This window comes from Lygodium microphyllum, chromosome 27, assembly GCF_053477565.2.
Source record: "Lygodium microphyllum isolate KBCC chromosome 27, Lygodium_microphyllum_v1.1.10, whole genome shotgun sequence".
In the NCBI taxonomy this organism is placed as follows: domain Eukaryota; kingdom Viridiplantae; phylum Streptophyta; class Polypodiopsida; order Schizaeales; family Lygodiaceae; genus Lygodium; species Lygodium microphyllum.
The window spans coordinates 48,471,460-48,494,721 of NC_141161.1; the positions used below are offsets into that span (position 1 = coordinate 48,471,460).

The following is a 23,262-nucleotide window of genomic DNA, read 5'->3' on the forward strand; positions in this document are numbered from 1 at the left end:
TGGCCGTTCTAGTGGGTTCTAGGGTCTGCGCTGCTTCTTGCCGTTCACTAGGGGGTCGATCACAGGTCCTCTGATTGGATTTCTATTCTCAACGCGTTAGGTCGTTGGGAAGTGCTCCAGCACTGTCCCTTGGTCTTGACTCCTATGTCAGGAACTGCCTACAAGGCGTTCACCATGTTGTCCTGGAGCGGGTTGCACTTCCAGTCAATCGTAGGGGTCAATTTTTTATGTTTTTCTCTTTTTTTTTAAAAGCCTAAGGGTGTATCCGACTCTGAGAATCGGACGTCCGATTTACCAGTGGTCCGATTCTAGGAATCGGACCAGGTGGGTCTGAGTTTAAGCCGTCCGAGTCTCAGGATCGAACGAGAGTTAAGTCCTATTTTCGAGAATCGGACAAGTGGTCTGATCGGACCAGGCGTGTGGTCCGATTGCTAACGTGTCCTAATTCGTGAGTCTGATTTCCTCGATCGGATGATCGGGCTAAGCGTCCGATCGAACGGGGTTGGTCCTAGTGTCCGAGTGATCCAAGTCCCCAAATCGGACGGGTTGGTCCGATCGTTCAGACGGTTGTCCGAACGTCCAATTCTCAAAATCGAACGTCCGATTCTGAGAATCGAATACTAAATGGAGTGTCCGATTCCGCCAACCCGAACGCACTTTCGAGCATAAATTCGTCCAAAATCTTAAGATATCCATTATTATAGACCACAAGATTCACCAGAAATGATGTTGGAGTGATGGGGGAGAGATCTATATACCTGGGGATCGCCGATAGCAATGTCACTCCTTGCCCTGATCGATCGAACGGGTCGCCCAAGTTCTCTCTCTCTCTCTCTCTCTCTCTCTCTCTCTCTCTCTCTCTCTCTCTCTCTCTCTCTCTCTCTCTCTCTCTCTCTCTCTCTCAGATATCAGGTGATCATGATATCTAGATTGATTCGCAGCAAGGCCTCAGTCCCACATGACATTGTGCGAGTAGAGCTTGCCACACCACCCATGCTAATCGAGGCATTATTTTAGACAGTCTGCTTCCTACACAGATTTCAAGATATGGACAGAGATCGCATTGCATACAGAGTATATATGGCATCTCAGGAGATGGCTCGAGCGGGGGATACCACATCATGGTATGCACAGACTAGAGCTTGGTTTGAGAGACATGGGCTGGACATTGATAGACTCCCACCTCTTCTATATGATACTCAAGCTCCCACTTACACCCTCTCTCTCTCTCAGAGGAACAGAGTCATTAGACAGGAGATATGGCATATTTATATACAGAGGACATGGGTCAGCCCTGCACAGCCACTGCCATCGAAGATGGCATATTATTATACACAGTTCTTGAGCATATCAGAGCAGGGATTCATAGAGATTCCGAGATATATGCAGATCTATATGCCACATCGATTGAGAGTTCTTATTGGTTGGACAGCTCAGGGTATCATCACATCAGCTTATGATTGAGAGTGGCAGAGCCAGTGGCATCCCATGGGAGGAGAGGATATACCCCCTTTGCAGATCAGAGGTGGAGAGTGAGGAGCATTTTGTTCTCAGATGCCCCGCATACTCAGAGTTGAGATCTAGATACACATTGAGCAGCTCACTTCAGGGATGTATGACTGATATGGATCAGAGATCATTTGGCCATTTTCTAGGAGAGGCATGGCACATCAGAGAGCAGAGCACACAGCGGGTCCCAGTCAGAGATGGGCCCACCTAGACGACTATTACACAGTTCTTTCAGACAGACAGAGTGAGAGCTACTGTACCAGCCTCCAGCCAGACCTCCGGGCTCACACTACAACAGGCTGAGGACCAGCGTACCCGACGTCGCACGAGGATCCGTGGGTTTCGGACCCCACAGCCACACCGACAAGAGATTCGGAGGATTCTTGATCTACATCGACAACAGACTAAGATCCGACGACACTCGACACATTGGATCTCAAACCTCCAGTTTGCTCTTTCTCCACCGCCGATGTACCACATCCTGCATCCAGGAGGGATCACCTGCTATTAGCGACTTTGACAACTGCTACTACATCCCAGGATAGTATATCTCCCTGCATCTGTTACTTATACACATTGCACCACTTTATCACAGCCGACAGTTGTTCCCCTATCATAGCCGACATTTGTTCCCCTTTTGTAGCCATTATCTGGAGTACCATAGCTACATACGCACATACACATACACGACACTTATCACACTCACAGCACCGTATTTTTAGTTTCCAGTTTTTAGCTTTTCATTCAGCACTTTTATTTTGGATAGCTGGACCTCATCAGTTGTATCTCAGTGTCTCATAGGCCAGTTTTGGTCTTTAGAAGACGTTAATATAACTTTCTTTCTTTCTTTCTTTTCTTTTCTTTCTTCTCTCTCTCTCTCTCTCTCTCTCTCTCTCTCTCTCTCTCTCTCTCTCTCTCTCTCTCTCTCTCTCTCTCTCTCTCTCTCTCTCTCTCTCTCTCTCTCTCTCTCTCTCTCTCTCTCTCTCTCTCTCTCTCTGCTGGTTGCAAATGAGGATTCCCTTTCCCTTCAAGAACTTATAACCCTACTGGATATTACCCGGATGTTACCGATCACTCTTCTTGCGATTCCTACACATTCAAATGTGCATTTCCTCCATTTTTTCCCTGTTTTCCCTTATTTTCTCCCTGTTTTACAGCAGCAAACCCTATGCCTCTCGGGTGCGATTTCCTACTGTTAACCTACTCTAAACGCAACACAAATAGAAAGCAAAAAATTGAACTAATTTCTCCATGTTTTCCAATCATCAAACAACCAAAATATCCCAAAATACTTACTTGTTTTGAAGATCAAAAACACCCAAACTTCCTACCTATTTCAAGCTCTGTTTTGGGATGAATACCCTACTTCGATGCTCGATATGAGGCGCGCAAGTGCTCAAACTTGAATCCGTTGGTCCCGGCAACAACGGAACCAAAATGTGGGAGCTTTCGCTCAACCGCCAAGACCCACAGACCGCTTATTGTTTCAAGCGTTCCAAGCGAGCTCTAATGGCTATCTCTCACCTAGCCGACGCACTGTCAATCCTACGAGTGTAGTGAGCTTACCTTGATGCTTGATCGAGCACCCTCCTCTCTCTTGCACTCTGGTAGCTCCACGATTCTTGATGCTAGCTCAAGCATCCTCAAGCCTCCTCCATCTCCAAGCTCCATCCTCCATAGCCGCGCGCACTAGGGAAGAGAAGAGAAGAGAATATAAGAAGAGAAGAGGAAATGGTGAAGAGCTTCACCCTCTTGATCCCTCACTCCCACACACACTCACTCCCTCACACTCTCACACTCCCTCTCTCAAGAGCACACACAAGCAAGAAGGAGAGAAGAAGAGAGGAAGAAGAAGACTCTTTTTGCCACACACCAAAAGAATGAGCTTCTCATTCACTTTTCAACTTTATATACAAAGCCCTAAATCCTTTTTAGGCAGTCATCCCCTTTTCCCTTTTTTACATGGCCGGCCGTAGCCTTGGCCCTTTTTCCCATTTCCCACCATTCTAATTTATCCTATTCCCAACTAATGCGTACACTTTGCACAGGAGCGAGCCTAGCGTTCTTTTACAAGGATTCGGGGGTGCTTCCACATTTTAATGGTGTGCCCTTTTACTCTTTTGTTGTCTCGGGGCGACACCTAGGCTTTTTGAGGGTCGTGCCCGAACATTTAAATTTTTCAGGGTCTGGTTACCGATCAAGGTACCTTTTTCTGCTTTTATACTGCACCTTTTTTGCTATCTCCCTTTTTTTTTCCCATGTTCCGCTCCTCTGTGCTCCGGGAAATCCGGTAACATTGGTCATCAAGTACATGGTTAGGGTTAGGTACATACTTTTTCAATAAGCTGATATGGAATACATTGTGAACCTTTAGGTTCTCCGGGAGTTGCAGTTTATAAGCATTAGGTCCTAGGCCCTTGAGGATCTTGTACGGTCCACAATACCTTGGACTTAGCTTCTTGGAATCTCCTAAGGATAGGGAACTCTTCTTAGGGCATACGCAAATGAAGACCATGTCTCCTTCTTCGAAGATTCTATCTTGACGCTTCAAATCTGCGTATGCCTTCTGTCTATCCTTGGCAGATTGGATGTCCTGTCTTATTGACTTTATTTGGTCATCCATCTCTTCCAACATCTGCCTTGAAGCTTCAACCCTTAAGGTTGGATCTGAGAAGTTTAGGGGACTTTGACAGTCATGACCATACAATGCTTGGAAAGGGGTCATTTGAATGCTTTGTTGGTAAGAAGCATTGTAGGTAAATTCAACCAAAGGCAAGTATTGAATCCACCTCTTTAGTTCACGACAGTAGTATGCCCTAAGCATATCCTCAATGACTTGATTTACTCGCTCTGTTTGGCCATCCATTTGGGGATGGTAGGTGGTGCTAAAACAGAATTGAGTCCCAATAGCTTCAAAGATAGCTCTCCAAAAGTGTGACGTGAAGAGAGAATCACGATCACTAATGATTCTTCTGGGTAAACCATGTAGCTTGAATATCTCCTTGATAAACAATCTTGCAATGTCTGAGGCCTTATAGTTTGTCTTTACTGGAATAAGGTGTGCAACCTTAGTAAGCATGTCCACCATGACCATGATGGAGTTGTATCCTCCCTGAACTTGGGGTAGGCCTACAACAAAATCCATACTGATGAATTCCCATTTCATTTGGGGAATGTCAAGCGGTTGCAGTTTCCCTCGCATCTTGACATGTTCGGCTTTGATACGTTGACAAGACAAACACTCGGTGACATATTTGAGAACGTCACCTTTGAGCCTCTCCCAATGGTAGCTCTTCCTAACTGCATTAAGAGTCTTGGCATAGCCAGGATGTCCTATGAAAGGGGAATCATGAGCTTCCCACAATATCTTCTGCTTAAGTGACTGGCTTGCTGGTATACACAGCCTTGTTCTATAGTAGACAAGCCCACTATTGATAGAAAATTCATGATACTTAGCATGCAGCTTTTGATTTTGATCCTTGATAGAGATCTCCCTTAGCATTGTTTGGTAGGCCGGATCATGGAATGCATCCTCTCTAGCTAGCTCAAGTATAGGGTTGTTTGGCATAGATACTTTTGTAGCTAGAGATCTGGCTGTTGATGGATTCTGCAAGATTAGGGAATTAAGGAATGCCTTGCGACTAAGTGCATCGGAAACTACATTCTCTTTTCCTAGTCCGTACTTAATTTCAAAGTCGTATTCCTCCAACACTTCAATCCACCAACGTTGCCTCATATTGAGCTCGTTCTGGGTAAAGATCCATTTGAGACTCTTATGGTCAATTACTAGAGTAAACTTGTTACCCAACAGGTAGTGTCTCCAAAGCTTTAGAGCATGGATGATAGCTAGCAATTCCAGATCATGCGTAACATAATTCTTTTCATGACTCTTCAATTTCCTTGAAGAGTATGCTACTGGATGACCTTCCTGCATGGGTATACACCCCAAGGCAAGAATGCTAACATCAGTTACTACCTCGAACTCCTTATTGAGGTCTGGAAGTTTTAGAATAGGTGCTGATACCAAACTTTGCTTCAATCTGTCGAAGCTATTTTGTTCGGGAGTTGACCATGCAATGGAAGTTTGCTTCTTCAGTAAGTCCGTCAGAGGTGCTGCAATCACAGCATAGTTTTTTATGAAGACCCTATAACATGCTGTCAATCCAAGAAAGCTGCGTATCTCTTTGACGGATGTTGGTATTGGCCACTCAAGCACATCTCTGACCTTGGCTAGGTCCACTGAGATTCCTTCCGCTGATACTATGAATCCCAGGTATTCAATCTGACACTTGAAGAATGCACATTTCTTCATCTTAGCATATAGCTTATGCGACCTCATTGTCTCAAGGACAATCCGAAGTTGGGGTTCATGATCTTCTTCCCGTTTAGAATAGACTAAAGTGTCATCGAAGAAGATAAGCACGAAATCATCAAGATATGGCCTAAAGATATCCTGCATTAACCTGTTGAAGGTGGGAAGTGCATTCGTAAGTCCAAATGACATAACTGGGAACTCAAAGTGCCCATATCTTGTATTGAAGGTAGTTTTGGGAATATCTTCTTCCTTGATCCTTATCTGATAGTAACCCGACCTGAGATCAATCTTGGAGAAGATCTTTGCACCCTGAAGACGATCAAGAAGCTCATCTATTCTAGGAATAGGGTATTTGTTCTTGACCGTTGATTGATTCAATCCTCGGTAATCAATACATAGTCGAAGTGTCCCATCTTTCTTTTTCTGGAATAGTACTGGAGCTCCCCATGGTGAACTGCTAGGCCAGATGTAGCCCTGATCTAGTAGTTGCTTGAGTTGTTCCTTCAGCTCAATTGCTTCTGGTATGGACATTCTATAAGGTCTCTTTGCAATTGGCGCAGCTCCTGGTACTAACTTAATCTCATGATCCACTTCTCTTTGAGGCGGGAGTTTAGTCAACTCTTCAGGGAATACGTCCACGTATTCCTTTAGCCAAGCAGGTCCTTCATTAGACTCTTGCTTCTGATCTAACTTGTTAAGTTTGATCAAGTAAACAAGTAATCCTTTTCTGATGACCCTTTCCACAATGAATGTGGGCATCATTAGGCTTAAGCCAATCCATTCTGAGTAGATACTCATGGATACCTAAATTCATGACTCTGAATTTGACCGAAGTCTTCTTTCCTCCCAAAAAGAATTCCACCTTAGCAGTTTGCCTGGTACAAGTAACCTCACGATCATTTGCCAATTCCACAAGCAGTGTAGGTGCTTCTACTGTGGCTATTCCTAATCTTTTCGCACATGCTGGTGAGATAAAGGAATATGTATTGCCACAATCAATCAAGGTCTTGAAACTTTTACCTTGATAATCCGATGGTGTCTGAATCATCGAGAACTGGCGATTCGGTCCTTTCTTGTGTAGAGCGGCATGGACTGTCGCCCTTTCAAACTCTACTTCCATGGTCGGGTCTTCTTCTTCTTCTTCTTCGCACATTTGCCTATTGGCAATACAGGCGGTTCTTCCTCTTCCTCGGGTAGCGGCTCCTTGACCGCAGCCTGCTCCTTGGAAAGGCACTTGGCGATGTCCTCCACCAAGCTTGGGACATTGCCTTTTGAAGTGACCGGGCTTGTTGCAGTGGAAACAACGGAGGTTTCGGCCATTGCCTTGAGTAGGAACAAAGTTATTGACGTTGTTTGTCCTTGCTTTCTTTCTTTGTCCCTGATTATGACCTTGAACTCTCTTTATCTGAGGTCTGAATGCTCCTCTGTTCGGGTCATTGTAAGACCAAGTTTTGTTACCCCTTGGTCTAGCCTGCACCTCCTGAATTATAGGTGCCACTCGAATGAGTGCATCCTGAAGATCTAATGGACACATAGATTCGAGACGGGTGTTTACTGGTGGATTTAAACCCGCACAAAATTTGAACACCTGTTGTGCCATGTCCATCTGCGGCGCATACTTAAGAAGTGAGACAAATTTAGAATAATATGCATCAAGCGTGAGCCCCAGCTATTTTAGCTCGTAGAACTCATTCATTTTCTACGTGCGATAAGCAGGTGGTAAATATCTTCCTTGCACGGCTTTCTTCAGTTTCTCCTAGGTAATGGATCCCTCCGCGATCCCTTGATCCCTGCACCATTGCTTCCACCAATGCCTGGCTTCGCCGGTGAGCTTTAGCTTGGTGAGCATAGCCTGATTGACGGGTGCAGTATCGGCTGCTTCAAAGTAATCCTCCATGGATTCAATCCAAATTTCAACATAAGCTTGGACGCATCTGCCTCTCCCGTCAAACTCGGGTGGCTTAATCTGCTTGAGAAGGAACTTCTTCTCCTGGATTACAGCAATACTTGATGTAGGAGGCGAACTAGGAACCTGTACTTGGGGTTGTGCTTGAATAAAGGTTTCTTAATGTTATTATACGATAATCGTTATTGATTTATATTACATCTTCAATTCTGCTATCACGTAAATAATGTAGCTACTTAACTTTTTATCAACTCTTATGCACAATCAGACATTGATAAAAAGAAGTCTTTATTTGTATTTATATGGCCATAGCCCTTTCAAATACAACATTTCTTGCGATGATAAGCCAACTGTTATATTTAGTTTGGGGAGAACAACGTTGTATTACATTTATCTATAGGAAATGTATAGTAGTATGGTTTCGGATCATGGATTTTCAGGAATCGGTAAGTCATTGAAAGTTCAGGATATCCTTTCCGTTGGAATCCATACTTCTCATGGTAGCCCAACACTTTAATCCTGTCGGCGGGGATTACACGAGTTACTTCCTCATATACATATGAGTTCATCTCAACCCTTCGACCTCGAATATGTAAAGTTGAGTTTACATGAGCTTCCACGAAAATGAATAGCTTCACGACTTTCAGGTCTTCCAACCACTTGATCCTCTTTAGGTTGGTTTGTAGATAAGCAAACCAATGGGCGGCTATATAGTAGATTCCTGAAGCACCCATCCATCTTCGTTCCATGTACAAGGGTGATGGATTATAGATTTTCTCTAGGATGTTCATCATCTCAACCCTTTGTCGATAATGCGGAGAATGCATTGCAGTCATAAACATGACTCGAAATACCAAGAACTTGTTCCACGCTTCGTAATTCTGCAAGACAGCATTGAAGGTAAGGAAATGTTTGGATAGCGACATTTGCTTTACTTCAACTTATTAATATTTCATAAAAACAATTCCGTTGTTGGTCGGCTCTGACACCAACTGTAACGTGTCCACTAGTATAATCCAGGACACATCTTAACAATCCATCCAAAAGGATGTCTAGAAAGCTCCGCCCGGCACTCCCATGGAATGTTACGGGATTTGCGATCTAGGGCTTTCCGCGTCTACCACGTAGTAGAAGTATTCCGGCCGTTCCCACTTAGGATCGACCAGAATTAGGGTTTTTCTGATTGGTCATTTCCTAACAGCAACTAGCGTCGGACCCAAGCGAACTACTTTATGCAAAAACGCCAGGTCCGAAGCGGATTCACGCTGCACTTGGTTCAAGGAGAATGGGAAACGAGAGGGATGCAAAGCTCAACCTCTCTATCATAAGGCATAGTCCCATTCCGTTCCCCTAAAACAGCGTAAATCGGGTTAACTCATAACTCTAGGTCAACGCTTTTATTGTTCGTGTTCTTTGACGATCCTCCTACTGTCCATCGTGATTTGAGAAAAGTTCCCGGCCAACCGGGACCACCCATCCCTAGGACGGACCTCTGGCCCATCCTCCGCACTTTCCTCGGGTTGTTTTAGTTATTTAATTACCTAACACATTAGTTGGACATATAACAACCAGCTTCTTTAATTAACCTGTTAGGCACTGGTTCTTTCACGTAATCTTATCACTTGACATAGAAAAACAATATCAGACAAGTTCCTTATTAACAGGTTATCATATTTATCTTTGAAATACAAAGAGTCTAGCCCGTAGGCTTATCCACAATCCGCCCAAAGGCTATCCAGTAATCCACAGGGATCACTAATCCAAGTTTCCATCCATAGACTAATATGCGGGCCTCGAGATCCAATCCCGAGTCACATTAGTCTCTTGTGCAGGACCCGGAAGGCGAGGGATTTATGGCCAGAGCCCCCGTGGCACCCAAGTGTCCTCCTGCTCCAAGTAGCACTCAACGGAGAGACCTCTCACGGCAGGTTCGGTCCACTTGCCCGGCACGGTTAACAACCCCCTTGGTTAGGGTCAGGCAAGCAGTCGGGGGTAACTGAAGCTGCCTCTCCCTTCAGGACTTCAACCTGAAGTATAGATATCAATTTATCTTTTAATTCATTGATCAAACAAAGCCAAACAATGCTCTAAAATCTGTAGCAAGCATAAACATTTCCATTGATCGTTTTTGTTGGCAAACTACTAAGGAATGAATCCTTCCTTTCGAATGCATCCAGCACTCGATCCGGGATAATCTTGCACTTTGGCAAAATCCCCTATATCCTGGGTTAGGGCATACCCTATTAACCCGACTTGGTCAAACCTTAAGTTTATCGGTTGGTCTTTAGTTTCCAAACAATCTTCCTTACTCAAGAAGGATACTAAACTAGGATGATTATTCATCCTCTTGCAAGATAACTTGCGTAAGGACATGCCAACTTCATTGCAAGAACTTGGCCATTCCCTTGTGATCCAATCACAACATCATATGACTCCGCACTTGTTGCACAAGTGCTGCATCGAACTATGAGACTATGGAGTCATGAAACAATCTGTTTCACGTTCTTTAAGCTGACGTCGTTAGACCTAGGGTTTCCAAGCTTCATCTTTGTAAGATTCTCAGGGACAAACCCTAGTTCCTTTTACGATTACAATTCACTGTCCTTACATTTAGTGAATGTGGGCAAGTATTTAAGGTATAGGCATTTCTTGGAATTTAACTCATTCCCAACGAGTATTTCGCAGCTTAGGTGTTTTAAGTTTATGTCAATTTGGTTAACTCTAGAAGATAATTTCGAGATTACTTCCACATGATTCGTTGTCTATGCGTAAATTGATTTTTCAACCCTAACTTGTCGGTTTGAGGTCAGGCATAAGTTAGGTTAATTTCAACTAATCTTTCCTTTTTTTTGCAAACAAAATTCATGCTAAATAAGCAACCTTTTTCTTGCTAATTTGTGCAGTTGACAATGATAATTTCATAGAGTTTATGCATCGTAAGAATCGTTTTCATGCTTTGCACTTTGCATGATGATTCATTGCGACATGGGTTAATAGTGTGAGATGCAGTTTATACTTCTAGGCTTAACCGAAGTATACTATTTTAATGGATAATAATCTAATCTTATAATTCATTTCAATGCATAAGCTATTTGCTAGAAATGCTTTTATGCTTTCTTTATTTTGCATGTTTCATTAAAAGTATTAACGACTAAGTTCCTTCGTCGTGAGCATCTAAGAAAAATATATATCCTATTTCTAACAATTAACCTTGCAAGATTGAATTATAACAATATCAAATAATAATTAGGAAGGAAAACCTGGGCTTGGGGTGAGATATCCACATGGATACTGGGAGACGACCCTCCCACGGCTGTGCCTTGGACTTTCTTAGGAGTCATCGCAATTGTGATTTTTCAGACGTGTAAGCAGCTTTACAACTCTTCTTTGGAATTCCACCATGGCTCCCTTGCACTGTCCGTCAAAAGTAGTTTAGAAGGCTTCTCGAGGCTTTTTGAGTGGAGAAGGAAGGTGTCAAAAGCCCTCAACACTCTCATCTCTTTTACGAGTGGGGAAGAAAAAACAAAGCCCAAGGGTATTTTGCAAAGGGCAAGGAACGGCTAAGGGGTTTAACCACGAGGAGAGGGGGGGGGGGAGTAACCCCAAAGTCCAAGGGAAAGGCTTAAGGAAATTTATAAAACACGGGGGTTTCAAGATGCCTCTAGGAAAGGGCCTTAAGGGGTTAAAACACGAAGGCGGGGGGGCGGGGGGCGGGGTAATAAGACCTTTTAAGGCCTTGGTACTTTTTTGGGGGAAAGGGAGTTATAAAGCCCAAGGGAAAAGGGCTTATAGGGGGTTAAAACTGAGGGGGGGGTGTAAGGATTTTCAAGAGGTAAAACACGGGGTAATAAGACCTTTAAAGCCTAAAGGTTTAAGGGATAAATACGAGGGTGTTTAGGCTTAAGGGATAAGAGGGGTGATAAGACATGGGGGGGTGAAAAGGTTTTTGAAGCCCATAAGAAAGGGCTTAAGGGTTAAATCACGGGGGTGGTATGGAAAGGTTTTGAAAAGGCACAAGAAGGGGGGTGAAAGAACCTTAAGAGGATTAAAACCGCGGGGGGGGGGGGGGGGGAGGTATAGTAAGGGGGGTTAAGGAGGCCCCCCCCTTGGAAGCTTCTGACTTCCAGAAGATTACGTTGGTGAATAACGGGAGCGGCTCCTTCCTCCTTCGACGGCGTCGCGTCCCTCTACCCAGGCGGCCAGCGCAGCGAATCCGTCCCCCTCTCCGTCCTTCAAGCGACACAGGTGAAATTCCTCTCACTCATGGCGGTAGCCTCCCCTCCTTGTGGCGACCTTTCCCCTTGGTTAAATAGGGGAGGTGAGGGATCCTCCCTCTCCTTCATGTCAGCATGCATGGTCTTATCCTTCTGCGAGCTCCACCTAGGAGCTTCTGCATCATTGCTATTCCCCTCCCCTTCCAGCACAACAGTCGGCTGGGGAGGGGAATAATAATAATAATAAATTTGCATTATCCATAGGCAATTATCAAAATTGATATATCATTGTCTCCATTACAAAAAAAAAAGGGGTTCATGCGGGTATATATTACAGAGGTTTCACCGCTATTAGGAGAGTCATCAGTGGGCTCATTGGTGGATGGACTCGATGCTTTATTCATCAGCTCTCCATCCCTCTTTGTCCCAATGCTCTTGGGGTCCGCAACTGCCTACAACTGTTGTTGTTTTCGCTAATTCCTCCTCTTTTCTTGGTCAGTGCAGGTGCATCTAACGTCTCAGGACCCTAAGCTAGGTTGACCTTTGATGTGCTTGGTTGGGCCTCAGCATTTCCCTTGTCTAGTGTGTCCTTGTGGGACCTAGTCGTGGCCTGCGGAGTAGCCTTGCCAGGTTGCGTGGGTACAATTATCTCCCTTTTGGGAGAGCCTAGCTCTTCAACCAATTCCCATGTGCTTAACTCCTCCAGACTAGGCTTTAAGCTTTTTGGAAGTGCTGGAGTTGTTAAGGAAGTTGGTTGCGACACCTCCTTCACAGGTAGACTCCTAAGGACACGTTCCGCAAGGGGCATTGTCACAGCCAAGGGTTGTGACGGCTGTGCTCCCTGATTTGAAGTACTAGCAGCTAGTTCGGTGGACTTGCTACTATTGGTGGATCGCGGCATCTGGTCCTTAGGGCGATCAGAAGTGGTCGCATCTTTTGTTGCCCTTTGAGCATTCATCTGTGTAGATCGAGTATGAGTTGATCTGGTCACATTGGGTTGCACAAGCATATTCTTGGGCCGAGAGGTACGGCTAATGTCATGTCCCCCCTCCTGGATATTTGGAAGCTTTGATGGAGATAGAGATTGGGAGTGAGCAGCTGCCATTGACAACTATTGTTGTGCTTCCTGTGTCCGTTTGGAAAAAGAGGATGTAGGAGTTTTAGGACTCTTAGGTGGACTTGGCACTGGCTGAATGGTTTGCTCATGATTGTTAGACGATTCTGTCATTAACTTTGTTGAGCAATCAGCCTCATCATGGGCGATGTTGTGCCTGTGGTGCTCAATATCCTCTTGGGGAGTCAAAGGCTCCTTGGGCCCTAGTGGACCTTGCGCATGCTTGACACTTACCTCCAATATCTGTCTGCTAAGCACAGTAGGCTGAGGATCTAATTTTTGATAGGTCCTGTCCGATTTCTTGATTTCAATTGTGAGGGGCTCAATCGCTCCAATATTTTTAGTTTGAGACTTAGATTCTCGTTTAGGTTTCCTCCTATGCCTTTTTGTTTTTATCATAACTTGGGCTTCTGGCAAAGGTGGTTTAGTAGGGTGTTTTGGTACCCAAATCCATCGGTTACCTACATAGTGCCCTTGAGCATGTAGCAGCGCTTTGGGTATCCATCGCGGCGTTGTTCTGGCCCTCCATCGATGCCTTCACCTATAAGGCTTGGGTTTCCTTTGGGGTCTCCTACGATATTTGTAAGTCCCAGGCCTGTCCTTGGCATTATCTCTTGACCTTCTTGTTTCAAGCATGGCCTCACTCAGTGGTTCTTGTTGCTTGACCTGTGCTTGTATCAAATCTCCCTACAAGTCCTTGCTCTCGTTAATAGGCTCGACTGTTGTATCAACACCTTCCTTGCCCCTCCCTTGAGGTTCGATGAGGTCACCCTTGCTAAAGGTTGTGACTATCCTCACACCTGGTAGTGTCAGGTGTATCCTCTGAGCTACATAGTCAGCCTCGCATCTGGTCCCCTCCTCGACCCGTAGGGTCATTATGGTAAGCACCATGCACAGCTTGGAGGAATGTTCCGCCAAATCTTGAACCACTTGCTCGAGGTTTCAGCCCAGTGGTGGATCTGTGATGCGCCTTTCGCTCTATGTAGTGTGTGTGGTCAATTTCGGGGTTCGGAGCTCTTTTTCTAATTTGTTGCCTCGTTCGTTTTTGGTTCTAATCAGGCTTTCCCACTCGGCGAATTGCGTCTAAGTCCCTGTTCTTGCAACTACCTGCCTCTAGCTACTAAGCGGCTGTGCCCTACGATTTTGCCTATTCCGTGTGCCAGAATCGAGTTCCGAGTGTCCTAAGGGCTTCTGATAGTTCGTGCTACTGAGTGTTGGCCGGGTCAGGTAAAGCTTTATGAAAATTTGGTCAAACTGCACACTCGGCCCAACTAGTCCGAGTTGCAGGGTTCGAGTGCCCAATTTGGCACGTTCGAGGGCCAAGAGGGCCGCGGTCGAGTCAGAGGGTCGAGAGGGCCGAGGGGGTCGGGCGGTTCGAGTCAGACCAAAGTCGACATGACTCGGACGCTCCGAACGACGTGCATTTTTTTCGTCGACGCTCGCAAAAATCATCATGCAGGGCGCTGGAGGCCTTCCCCCTTGTCGAGCAGCTCCAGGTTGGTCCTACTACTGTAGGGCAAGGTGTAGAATTACCTGGGCTAGCCGAAGATTCCTCTGATGCCAAGATCGAAGTGAATTCCCTCACCAAGCTTTCCTCTTCCCTCTTGCTCTCCTCAAACCCTGCAATGCACAATGTGGCCTCCCTTGCCACTTTTGGCCCTCATACCCTTTTCCGAATGTGGTATTGGCACCCCCAATAACTCACTTACCAACCTTAAGCATCACAATCGAGTTTTTTACCACTTTTGCACGATTCTTGCCATGTTTCTGCCCTGTTTTACAACAGTAACCCTAATGCTTATTTGCTTTGTTTTTCCTTGTTTTCTCCTACTCTAATGCATCCAAATCACAAAGTAAATACCTACACTACTCCATCTCACAACATAACTCTCCAAAAAAACAAAAAACTTACTTGCCAAGGAGATCGAATACCATCTTCAACCCCCTCACTTCCTACCTATCTCAAGCACCGGTTCGGGGAAAACCCTTACTTCTATGCTCGATTCGAAGCGCAGAAGCGCTCAAGGCTTAAATCCATTCATTGTCATAGTTTAAGGACACCGACATGAAGCACCCGGAAAAGCTAAATGCAGAGTGCCTAGTTCTTAGGGCCGTTACACACCGGTCCGCGGCTGCCCAAGAATACCTAATCCAACCAATAAGAAGGCCGGATTTCTAAAAGAGGGCGTCCCCCTCTTACACACTAGGGGCGCTTGGCACGTCGCCTTCTCTCTATCTTCAATGCTCCCCCCCGCCCCCTTTCTGCGTTCCGCAGGGTGGGGGAGCTCCCCCGTCCTGTTTCGTCCTCGCCTGGAGACGTTGATCGTGATTGGCCGCTCCTCCTCTGTTGGCCCCAAGGTGGGCTCCAGGAACCATTCCCATTGCTGTAGCAGCCCGTTCCCATTGTACATTTCCGTTGCAGCGCAACCCGTTGTAGCAGCCCGTTTCCGTTGCTGCCGCCATGCTCATCAGAGCTCTGTTTTCTGCCCACATGAGTGGGCTCCAGGTAGGTGCACCTTGTGGCTGTTGACACACAGGGAGCCGTTGATACACAGGAGCTTCCCTGTGTTGCTCGTTTCAGCACATGCATAAATGTACACGTCGTGAAGGTTCATCTCTCTGCGTTTTTCTAGATTCATCATCCCTCTCTTCGCATGAAAATGTTCACATCGTGAAGGTGGGAATGCATATTTCATGATGATGCATCCAGCTAGGTCTCTCTCTCTTCCAGAAACCAGTTCAGGGTTTAATCATGGCCAATTGCTTGCATGTAATTTAACCAGTTCAGGGTTTGATCATGGCCAATTTCTTGCATGTAATTTGTAGGCTTCGCAGGTGAGTTGCAAGCTTCAACCGAGGGTTTTCTCATATCTCTGGCTCGGAGGCAGAGGTCTTTATCAGATCAGTACTTCACAACATTCACATGTATGCTCTCTCTCTCTCTCTCTCTCTCTCTCTTTGATTGCCCTGGTAATGTTTTCACAGGTGATTCTATTGACCTTGACTGACCAGTTTGCAGCATTAACTTTAGGTGTGGTTTCTTCTCCAAAAAGGAAGAAGATATCATGCATTTGTTTTGGGAACGACATTAGAAGAAGTTTGAGAAAGTCATGTTTACATTAAGGTTTCAAAATAGGAGCACGCAATAAAAAGGGTAGAAAGATAGAGGAGTCTCTCAGTGACATGGCTAGCACCGCCCGATCAATGTTAGCCAATCAAAAATCAAACCTTAAGGAAAAAAAAACATTTGAAGAGCGCAAGCTCGTTATCATGGATACACTTGCCTCCTTGGTATCTGGTCTATTAGATGTAATCAAAAGTCTTAAAAAGGAATGATAAATTCAACTGTAGATGAATTTGGAACTTTTTAAAAAACAAGTTTTTTATTCTACCTTCACATCTCTCTTCAAGTGTCTCATAAGGTTTCGTCTAATCTTTTGACAGGTGAATGGATGACGAAAGTCTTTTGATAATGTGTGTCATCGGTGCTGTAGTCGCTGTCATAGCAATGTTTCAACTTTTGTTGAGTGATTTGGATGACGGGGATGATGACAGCATGCTATTGCATACTTTGATGGAGTGCATGGCTCGAGGTTACGTTGCATGTTGAGCCAGGATAGGTCAGCGAAGGCACGATCAACGGTCATGTTGGGCATATAAAAAACCACAAACTTTTATGGAGCAGGGGCTTATGGGGAGTTATACAAACCGAATGTTTAAAAGCAAGTTACGCGTTAGTAGGAGTACATTTGAATATCTCGTCACGAAATTAGCACCACAAATGCCACGCAAGAATACGAACTATAGAAGGGCAGTACCTGTGGAGAAGCGGGTTTGTGTGGCTCTGCATCGCTTGGCAAGCGGATCAAGTTTGGGACTAATAGCCAATTTGTACGGAGTCTCAACTTCGTTTACACAACTGGCTGTTTTGGACTTTTGCGATGCACTGGGTGCTTCTGGGTTGCATAGTATGTATGTAAAGTGGCCTTCCCTACAACAAATGCAAAAATATGCTGGTGCATTTCAGGCCCTTCGAGGCATACCATATGTTATTGGTGCAGTAGATGGTAGTCATATACCCATAATTGCCCCAAGGGAGAACCACAAAGATTATTTTAATAGGAAGGGCTTCCACTCTATTATTCTACAGATAAGTGTGGCAGCCAATTGTGTTGTTTGGAACTATGACGTTGGCTGGGCAGGTTCTATGCACGATTGGAATGTTTTTCAACGTTCAGACCTAGGAAAACGATGCACAAACAAAGCTGTGGGACAATACTGTCTACTAGGCGATTGTGCTTATCCTGCACGCTTTTGGATGCTTTCTCCTTTCAAGGGTAGTAAGGATGGGCTATCTCCGGAACGTTATTATTGGAATTACATACAATCAAGTACTCGTATGCCAATTGAAAGGGCATTTGGCATCCTTAAAGCGTGATTTCGTATATTGTTAAAGAGATGTGACATGCTTTTACAAAATGTCCCAAAGATGGTGGTAACATGCATTGTTCTACATAATATATGCATTGTGCATGGAGATGGTTTTGATGATGCATGGATACATGAAGCGACAACAGAACTTGATAGAGAAAGTAATGTGGCTCATCAAGACATGGACCAGCAAAATAGTTTGAGGACTGGATTAGCAGAGGTTGCTATGCTAACTAACACAGGTACCACACAAGCAATACAAAGAGCTCAAGCAGCGGAGCCAACACAAAAGGCAATCCATCTTGGGGGGGCATCTCGAAGAGATAACATTGCTCGAGCCATGTATCAAGAGAGGGAGAGCGCAAATGTGAGAACAATATTTGGTGATTCTGACTCTGCGGAGGAGATGGACGACGAAGACAATGGTGAGTAAACACAATCACATCCAAGTAAGTAATTTTCAGCCCATACTGTTAAGCATAATCACATCCAAGTAAGTAATTTTCACCCATCCTTGCATGATTTTTTTAAGTTTTCTGTCACTCTTGCATCTGCAGCGCAGGTGGAAAGGTGGAAAGAGGGGTGGTGTGCTAAAAAAAATTCCCTCTTTCCACCTTTCCGCAGAGAGCTCGGTAGAGCCATGCCTCAACAACATGGCGAAGGGGTTCAACTCCCCTCCTCTCTTGGAAGTGAGTGAACTTCCAAAAGCATGAATAGTAGTCACCATAGAAAGAAATATATTGGCACGGAAAGCAACGACGCAATAAGGTCATAATCTTGGAGTTCTTTGGTAGGAAAAACCTCAGGTTCATGCTTTTAGTTTTATTGGTGACTTTTTTTAAAGGTTTATTAGTCGGTTTAAAGTGCTTAATCAAGTATTCTAAAAATAATTATTATGAGAATGATGATCAACATCCGTAGCGTCCCTTCATTCACATACAATTCAGGAAGTGTCCGCTGGTAGGTGGGGGCTGGTGTGTAAACTATTGTGGACGGAAGATGGACGGACACTTATTGATAATGAAAAGTGTCCACTGCCCAATGTGTAAGCAGGTGGCGGACAAATGACCGCCCAAGTCAACTTTTCTTGTGCCCACAAACTGGGCACAAATTGGGCGGGCAATGGCGGTGTGTAACCACCCTTATTCACATTTATTTATTTTGATCCCTGACTAAGGAGCTCTCTCACCCTTATCTTAGGAGTCTCTTGGGATAACGTCACCTTGTGCTTAAAAGCACGTATTAGCCTATATATATATATAAATGGGAGCCAACGGACAAGCTTGGCAACCTCACGGTCAGCAGACACATCACCACGCACGCGGGCGCGCGCGCGCCCACACACACACACACACACACACTCTCTCTCTCTCTCTCTTTCTGGGTCTCTGTGTTTGCGAGCATGGCACAGGAAGCACAGCTCGACATAAGCCTGGCTCTCGATTGGACCCCCAACACAAATCATGTCGGTTTCTACGTCGCTAAGGCCTTGGGTTACTATCGCAAATTGGGCCTCAACCTTGCCATCATAAGCCCTCACCTCGACAGCTACACCACCACCCCCGCCTCCAAGCTCGCAAACAGAACTGCCAGTACGTCTTCTCCTCTTTTCGACACGCTGGGTGGTCTTTCATCCTTGTTAAAATATTGGTATTTGCCTGCTTCGACTTAGCATTCTTTGCTTTTCGTCTCGTGTGTTTTATATTAATAAATAAATAAATAAATTGTGTGGTCCATGTTCACTCGCTCTAGTGCCGCTGTTCTCTCCTGGAGAGCCTCCTTGCAGCAGTTCAGTATATCAATCCCAGAATATCCTACGCAATCCTAACATGAAAACGCCATCATATCTTGGATGATTGTGCCTACCAAAAGAGAAGGGTAATCTTGAATTAAATGGTGTTGAAAAGCCATTATGATGATTAATGCCATTTTACATAGCCATTTTCATGTGGCAAACTGAACGGTCCTTCACTGCTTTTATATCTATTGAAGTCATCTTTTGACAAACCTAAAACATCTCTTGATAATGTAGAAGGAAGAGACAACCTAGAAATACTATCATTTGCTTGAATTGAACCCTTGAAAATCTGAATTGAGATGATTCTACACCCAATATAATGGTGGTGGACCGAATCTTTTAGGGTGAAGGGCGTACTGTATATCATTGGATTTTGCAACCAGGGTTTGAAGTGCAAGAGGAGGACTGAAGGAAGTAGAAGAACTAGTTGTAGAGGTTGTCATTGACATGGCATTGGTGTCACATGAAATTATTGGCCCCCTTGAAACTATCGATGATGAGTTAACACATTACATGAGGGTGCTTTCGAGGACATTCACAAGGCAGCATTTTAGGCACCTTTTTGGGGCTGACTGAGCTTGTGGTCCTTGTGGGTTAATGTAATACACCAGCATGTTTTTTCTATGCTCATGGCATGGGTGTGGTGGCTGTTCCTAGGAAAATCTATTATCATATCTTCGATGATATCTTATAGCAAGTCTTGAGAGGAGCATTATGACCATTTGCAGAAAGTGCTTCAACTTTTGCCAAGTGAACAACTTTTTCTTGAAGTGGAAGAATTTCGAGTTCTTCATGGTGTCCATTTCTTATTTGGGGCACATAATTTTGATAGGAGTTAGCATGATGGATTCCAAAAAATGTGACCGTGTAGTCACCTTGTCCTAAAGACATGTTGCAGGTGCACTTGTTCGTGGGTGGATGTTCTAAAAGTGGCTGTGAAACATAGTGATTATGCGACATTGCTTTATACAAATGCCACAAAGTATGATTTCTAATGCTCACGGATATATGAGATACAATAGAATTTTAAAGGATTTGAAGGATATCTATTCTTACCACCTTGCATTGACAAAAACACTTTGCTCCAATGGACTGCAAACTGTAGCAATGGAAGGAGTAGGAATCCTTTAGACAAAAGCAAGAGGAGGATGTGGGCACCTATTTTACATGCTTACTGAATTCCTATTGATGTGTCCCTTCTCTTTTTATTGAGGATGAGATCATTTCCAAGTTCATGCATAGCTTGTATACAACTATTTCGGTTGATATGGAGGCACAATGTCCAAATTCTTTGGATGAGCCATAGAGTTGGCTATAGGAGACTACTCATCATTTGGCTCCCCACTCTTGCCAAAGATTGTTGTATTTGACAATTAATGATGGGGATGATCAATTAAAGACAATGACACAGAATCTGAAGGATGGTTGAATGCATTTGGCCCAAGTGCTCATTACATGTGATTTGAGGTAAGACTCCCACCATAAAGTTGCCCCTTCTTGAAGGCTCTTTTGAATGTGAAGGACTTTAAATCCCTTTGCTTGAGGCAAGAGTAGTGTGCACCTATTCACCCAAGTGTAGACAAGCTTCCCATCTTGCTTGCCATTGAATTTTTGAATGGTTAGTTTCTTCTTTGTCACTGCTTGTTCCTCCTAGGTTTGAGAGATGCGAAGACTCACTAAACCAAAAGGGATGGATACAAAAGACATATTGAAATGCTCGAGGTGATCCAAGGTGCCTTGTGGAGAAAGATTGAGAGTATCTAAAACATGAGTAGGGGTAGGCGAATGCTCCTGCTTAGCCCATTCCAATTCTCCATGTCAACTTGGTGGTGGGGAACCTTTAATAAGTTGCAATGCTAACTCTCTCGTTGCTAGTTTCTTGGGAGTTTGGCCTAAGCTTGACATATTAAACTCTTTGTCTATTGAAATTGAAACCATTGACCACTCTGAATGGTCCAATTTTCACTTTGTACTTGCCCATGTTGGCGACCTTCCCTTGAAGCTAGGAGTCCATCAAATGGGAAGTTGTCTGGAGATAGAGAGAGAGAGAGTGTAGAGAAAGAAAGAAAGACTTTGATATGAATTGATGAGAGAGGAAGATAGAGACAAGAAAACTAGCAACGAGAGGTTGAAAATTGTGGCTGTCTCTAAATAGACAATTACTTCAAATGTGGTTGATCTGCAGCCAAATGTGGCCAACTTGCATACTATCCAACCAGTTGCTGCACATGATGGCTAAAATGGGTTGACCAGGTTGTTGCATATTTTTCATGGAGAGAGAGAGAGAGAGAGAGAGAGAGAGAGAGAGAGAGAGAGAGAGAGCACCACGTTGAGAAGGGAACTAGTCCTTGCTCCTTTATAGGAATTTATTGGAACAAACCATAAGCATTGAGCGTAGAGATACTTGTCTCTTCAAAGTGATTCATGCCCTAGTTTAGATCCCACATGTTACTTTTCTAGAGAAATCTTCTACTCTAAAAATCTCTCAAATAAGTGTCTCTTCAAAATGACACATGTCCTATTTTAGATGTCACATGTCACTTTTCTAGAGAAAGAAGCTTCTAAATCTTCTACTCTAAAAGCGCTCAAATGATGAAGAATTTGAGATAGTTGTTAAAGATAAAATTTTTTATCGCGAAATTCGGAGCCTTTGATGCGGATAGAATTTTTATTTGAGCAACTTCCAAAAATAGTAACCTCCTAAATTTAGGAGTCTCCAAATTTAGAATTGGAGAGCTTCATTATATAGGTTCACTAGTGCATGGTTTGTTTCTTTGATTTGGTTTCACTTTCTTAAATCACTCATTAAATGGGCTTCTAGTCAATGTGACTATTTGAGTATAAAAGTCTTAGTCATTTGAGCTTTCTTTTCAATCTAACCGCTCGATTAAACTTTTAATCTCTCTTGGGCATCTTGTCAATGATGATCCAAGTATAATTATAGAGCGTTTTGGCCATTGGCCACCCTTAAATAGAAAGATAAACATTTAATTGTATTTTGAAATACTCAAATAATAAAAAGCACCTTTCAAAGTATATGAGCATCAAATTAATTTGAATCATTGAGCCAATATGTCTTGGTAACAATCGATATACAAAAGGTTGGTTATAACGTGGCACACCACAAATACGCCTTAGAATTGAGACAGGATGATGATAATTAGGCTAGACATATATGCTAAGTGTGCACATGGAAAATGCATGCATAATGGCAATGCTTGAGCTCCTCCATTTCCATTAGACTTTGATGGAGTTTACAACCAAGAGATAATAATATGAATACATTGAATGCTAGACCCACTCTTAGATCTTGAGAGTGGTTGCAAGCCTAGGAGATGCATATGGTGAAGCATAGAAGATTGTGGAAGAGGCTTTGTGAAGATGTACATTGTATCGTCCATCATGGGATAGTAGACCATCTCCAACATGAACTCCAAAATATACTTTCGAATGTAGTGGTATTGGATCTCTATGTGCTTCATGTGATCATGAAACATTGGGTTCTCTGTAAGAGTTAGAGCTCTGTGATTTCATCATTAAGAAGAGTAGGTCTTGCTCGAGGGAATCCAATGTATGCAAGCATGTAGTGAAGCAACATTACCTCTTGAGTTGTAGAGCAAAAAGCTTGGTACTTGGCCGCCATCAAAGAAAGAGCAATTGCTAGATGGGTTTGGTTTCTTTAGTGTCTTTGATTCCATATGAGGAAGGGGTGTAAAGAAATGGTCAGCTACATAATACAAACGTAATTGTATGAATAAATGTAATGGTCAATGCTTGAATCTCGAACTCTCGTGTCTCAGGGACCAGGGCAGAGAGTATGAGTTGAAGATTGTGTTGTGCTTTGATGGATCATGAAACATAGCAGGCAGCCTCCAAAGGTGTTAGGCAACAGAAAACACAGCTTAGGAAGGATAGATCAGTGTCTAATAGAGCAGTCAAAGTAGGAAAACAGCAAACATAGCTGAATCTGGTGAT

At 44.0% G+C, this 23,262-nt stretch overlaps 1 protein-coding gene and 1 pseudogene across 2 annotated transcripts in view; both read left to right on the plus strand.

Annotated features, from left to right (window-relative positions):
• Nucleotides 1-900: 900 nt before the first annotated feature.
• Nucleotides 901-2,020, plus strand: LOC148012291 (uncharacterized; annotated as a pseudogene).
• Nucleotides 2,021-18,761: 16,741 nt separating this feature from the next.
• LOC148012292 (uncharacterized) overlaps nucleotides 18,762-23,262 on the plus strand; it is a 106,697-nt gene continuing 102,196 nt past the window's right edge. The window contains exon 1 of one of the 2 annotated variants that reach the window (XM_087669265.1): nucleotides 18,762-19,081. In XM_087669265.1, the coding sequence (XP_087525391.1) occupies nucleotides 18,892-19,081 (190 nt within the window). In that variant the 5' untranslated portion in view covers nucleotides 18,762-18,891. The remainder of the gene's footprint in view (nucleotides 19,082-23,262) is intronic. The other variant, XM_087669264.1, reaches the window with a different exon arrangement.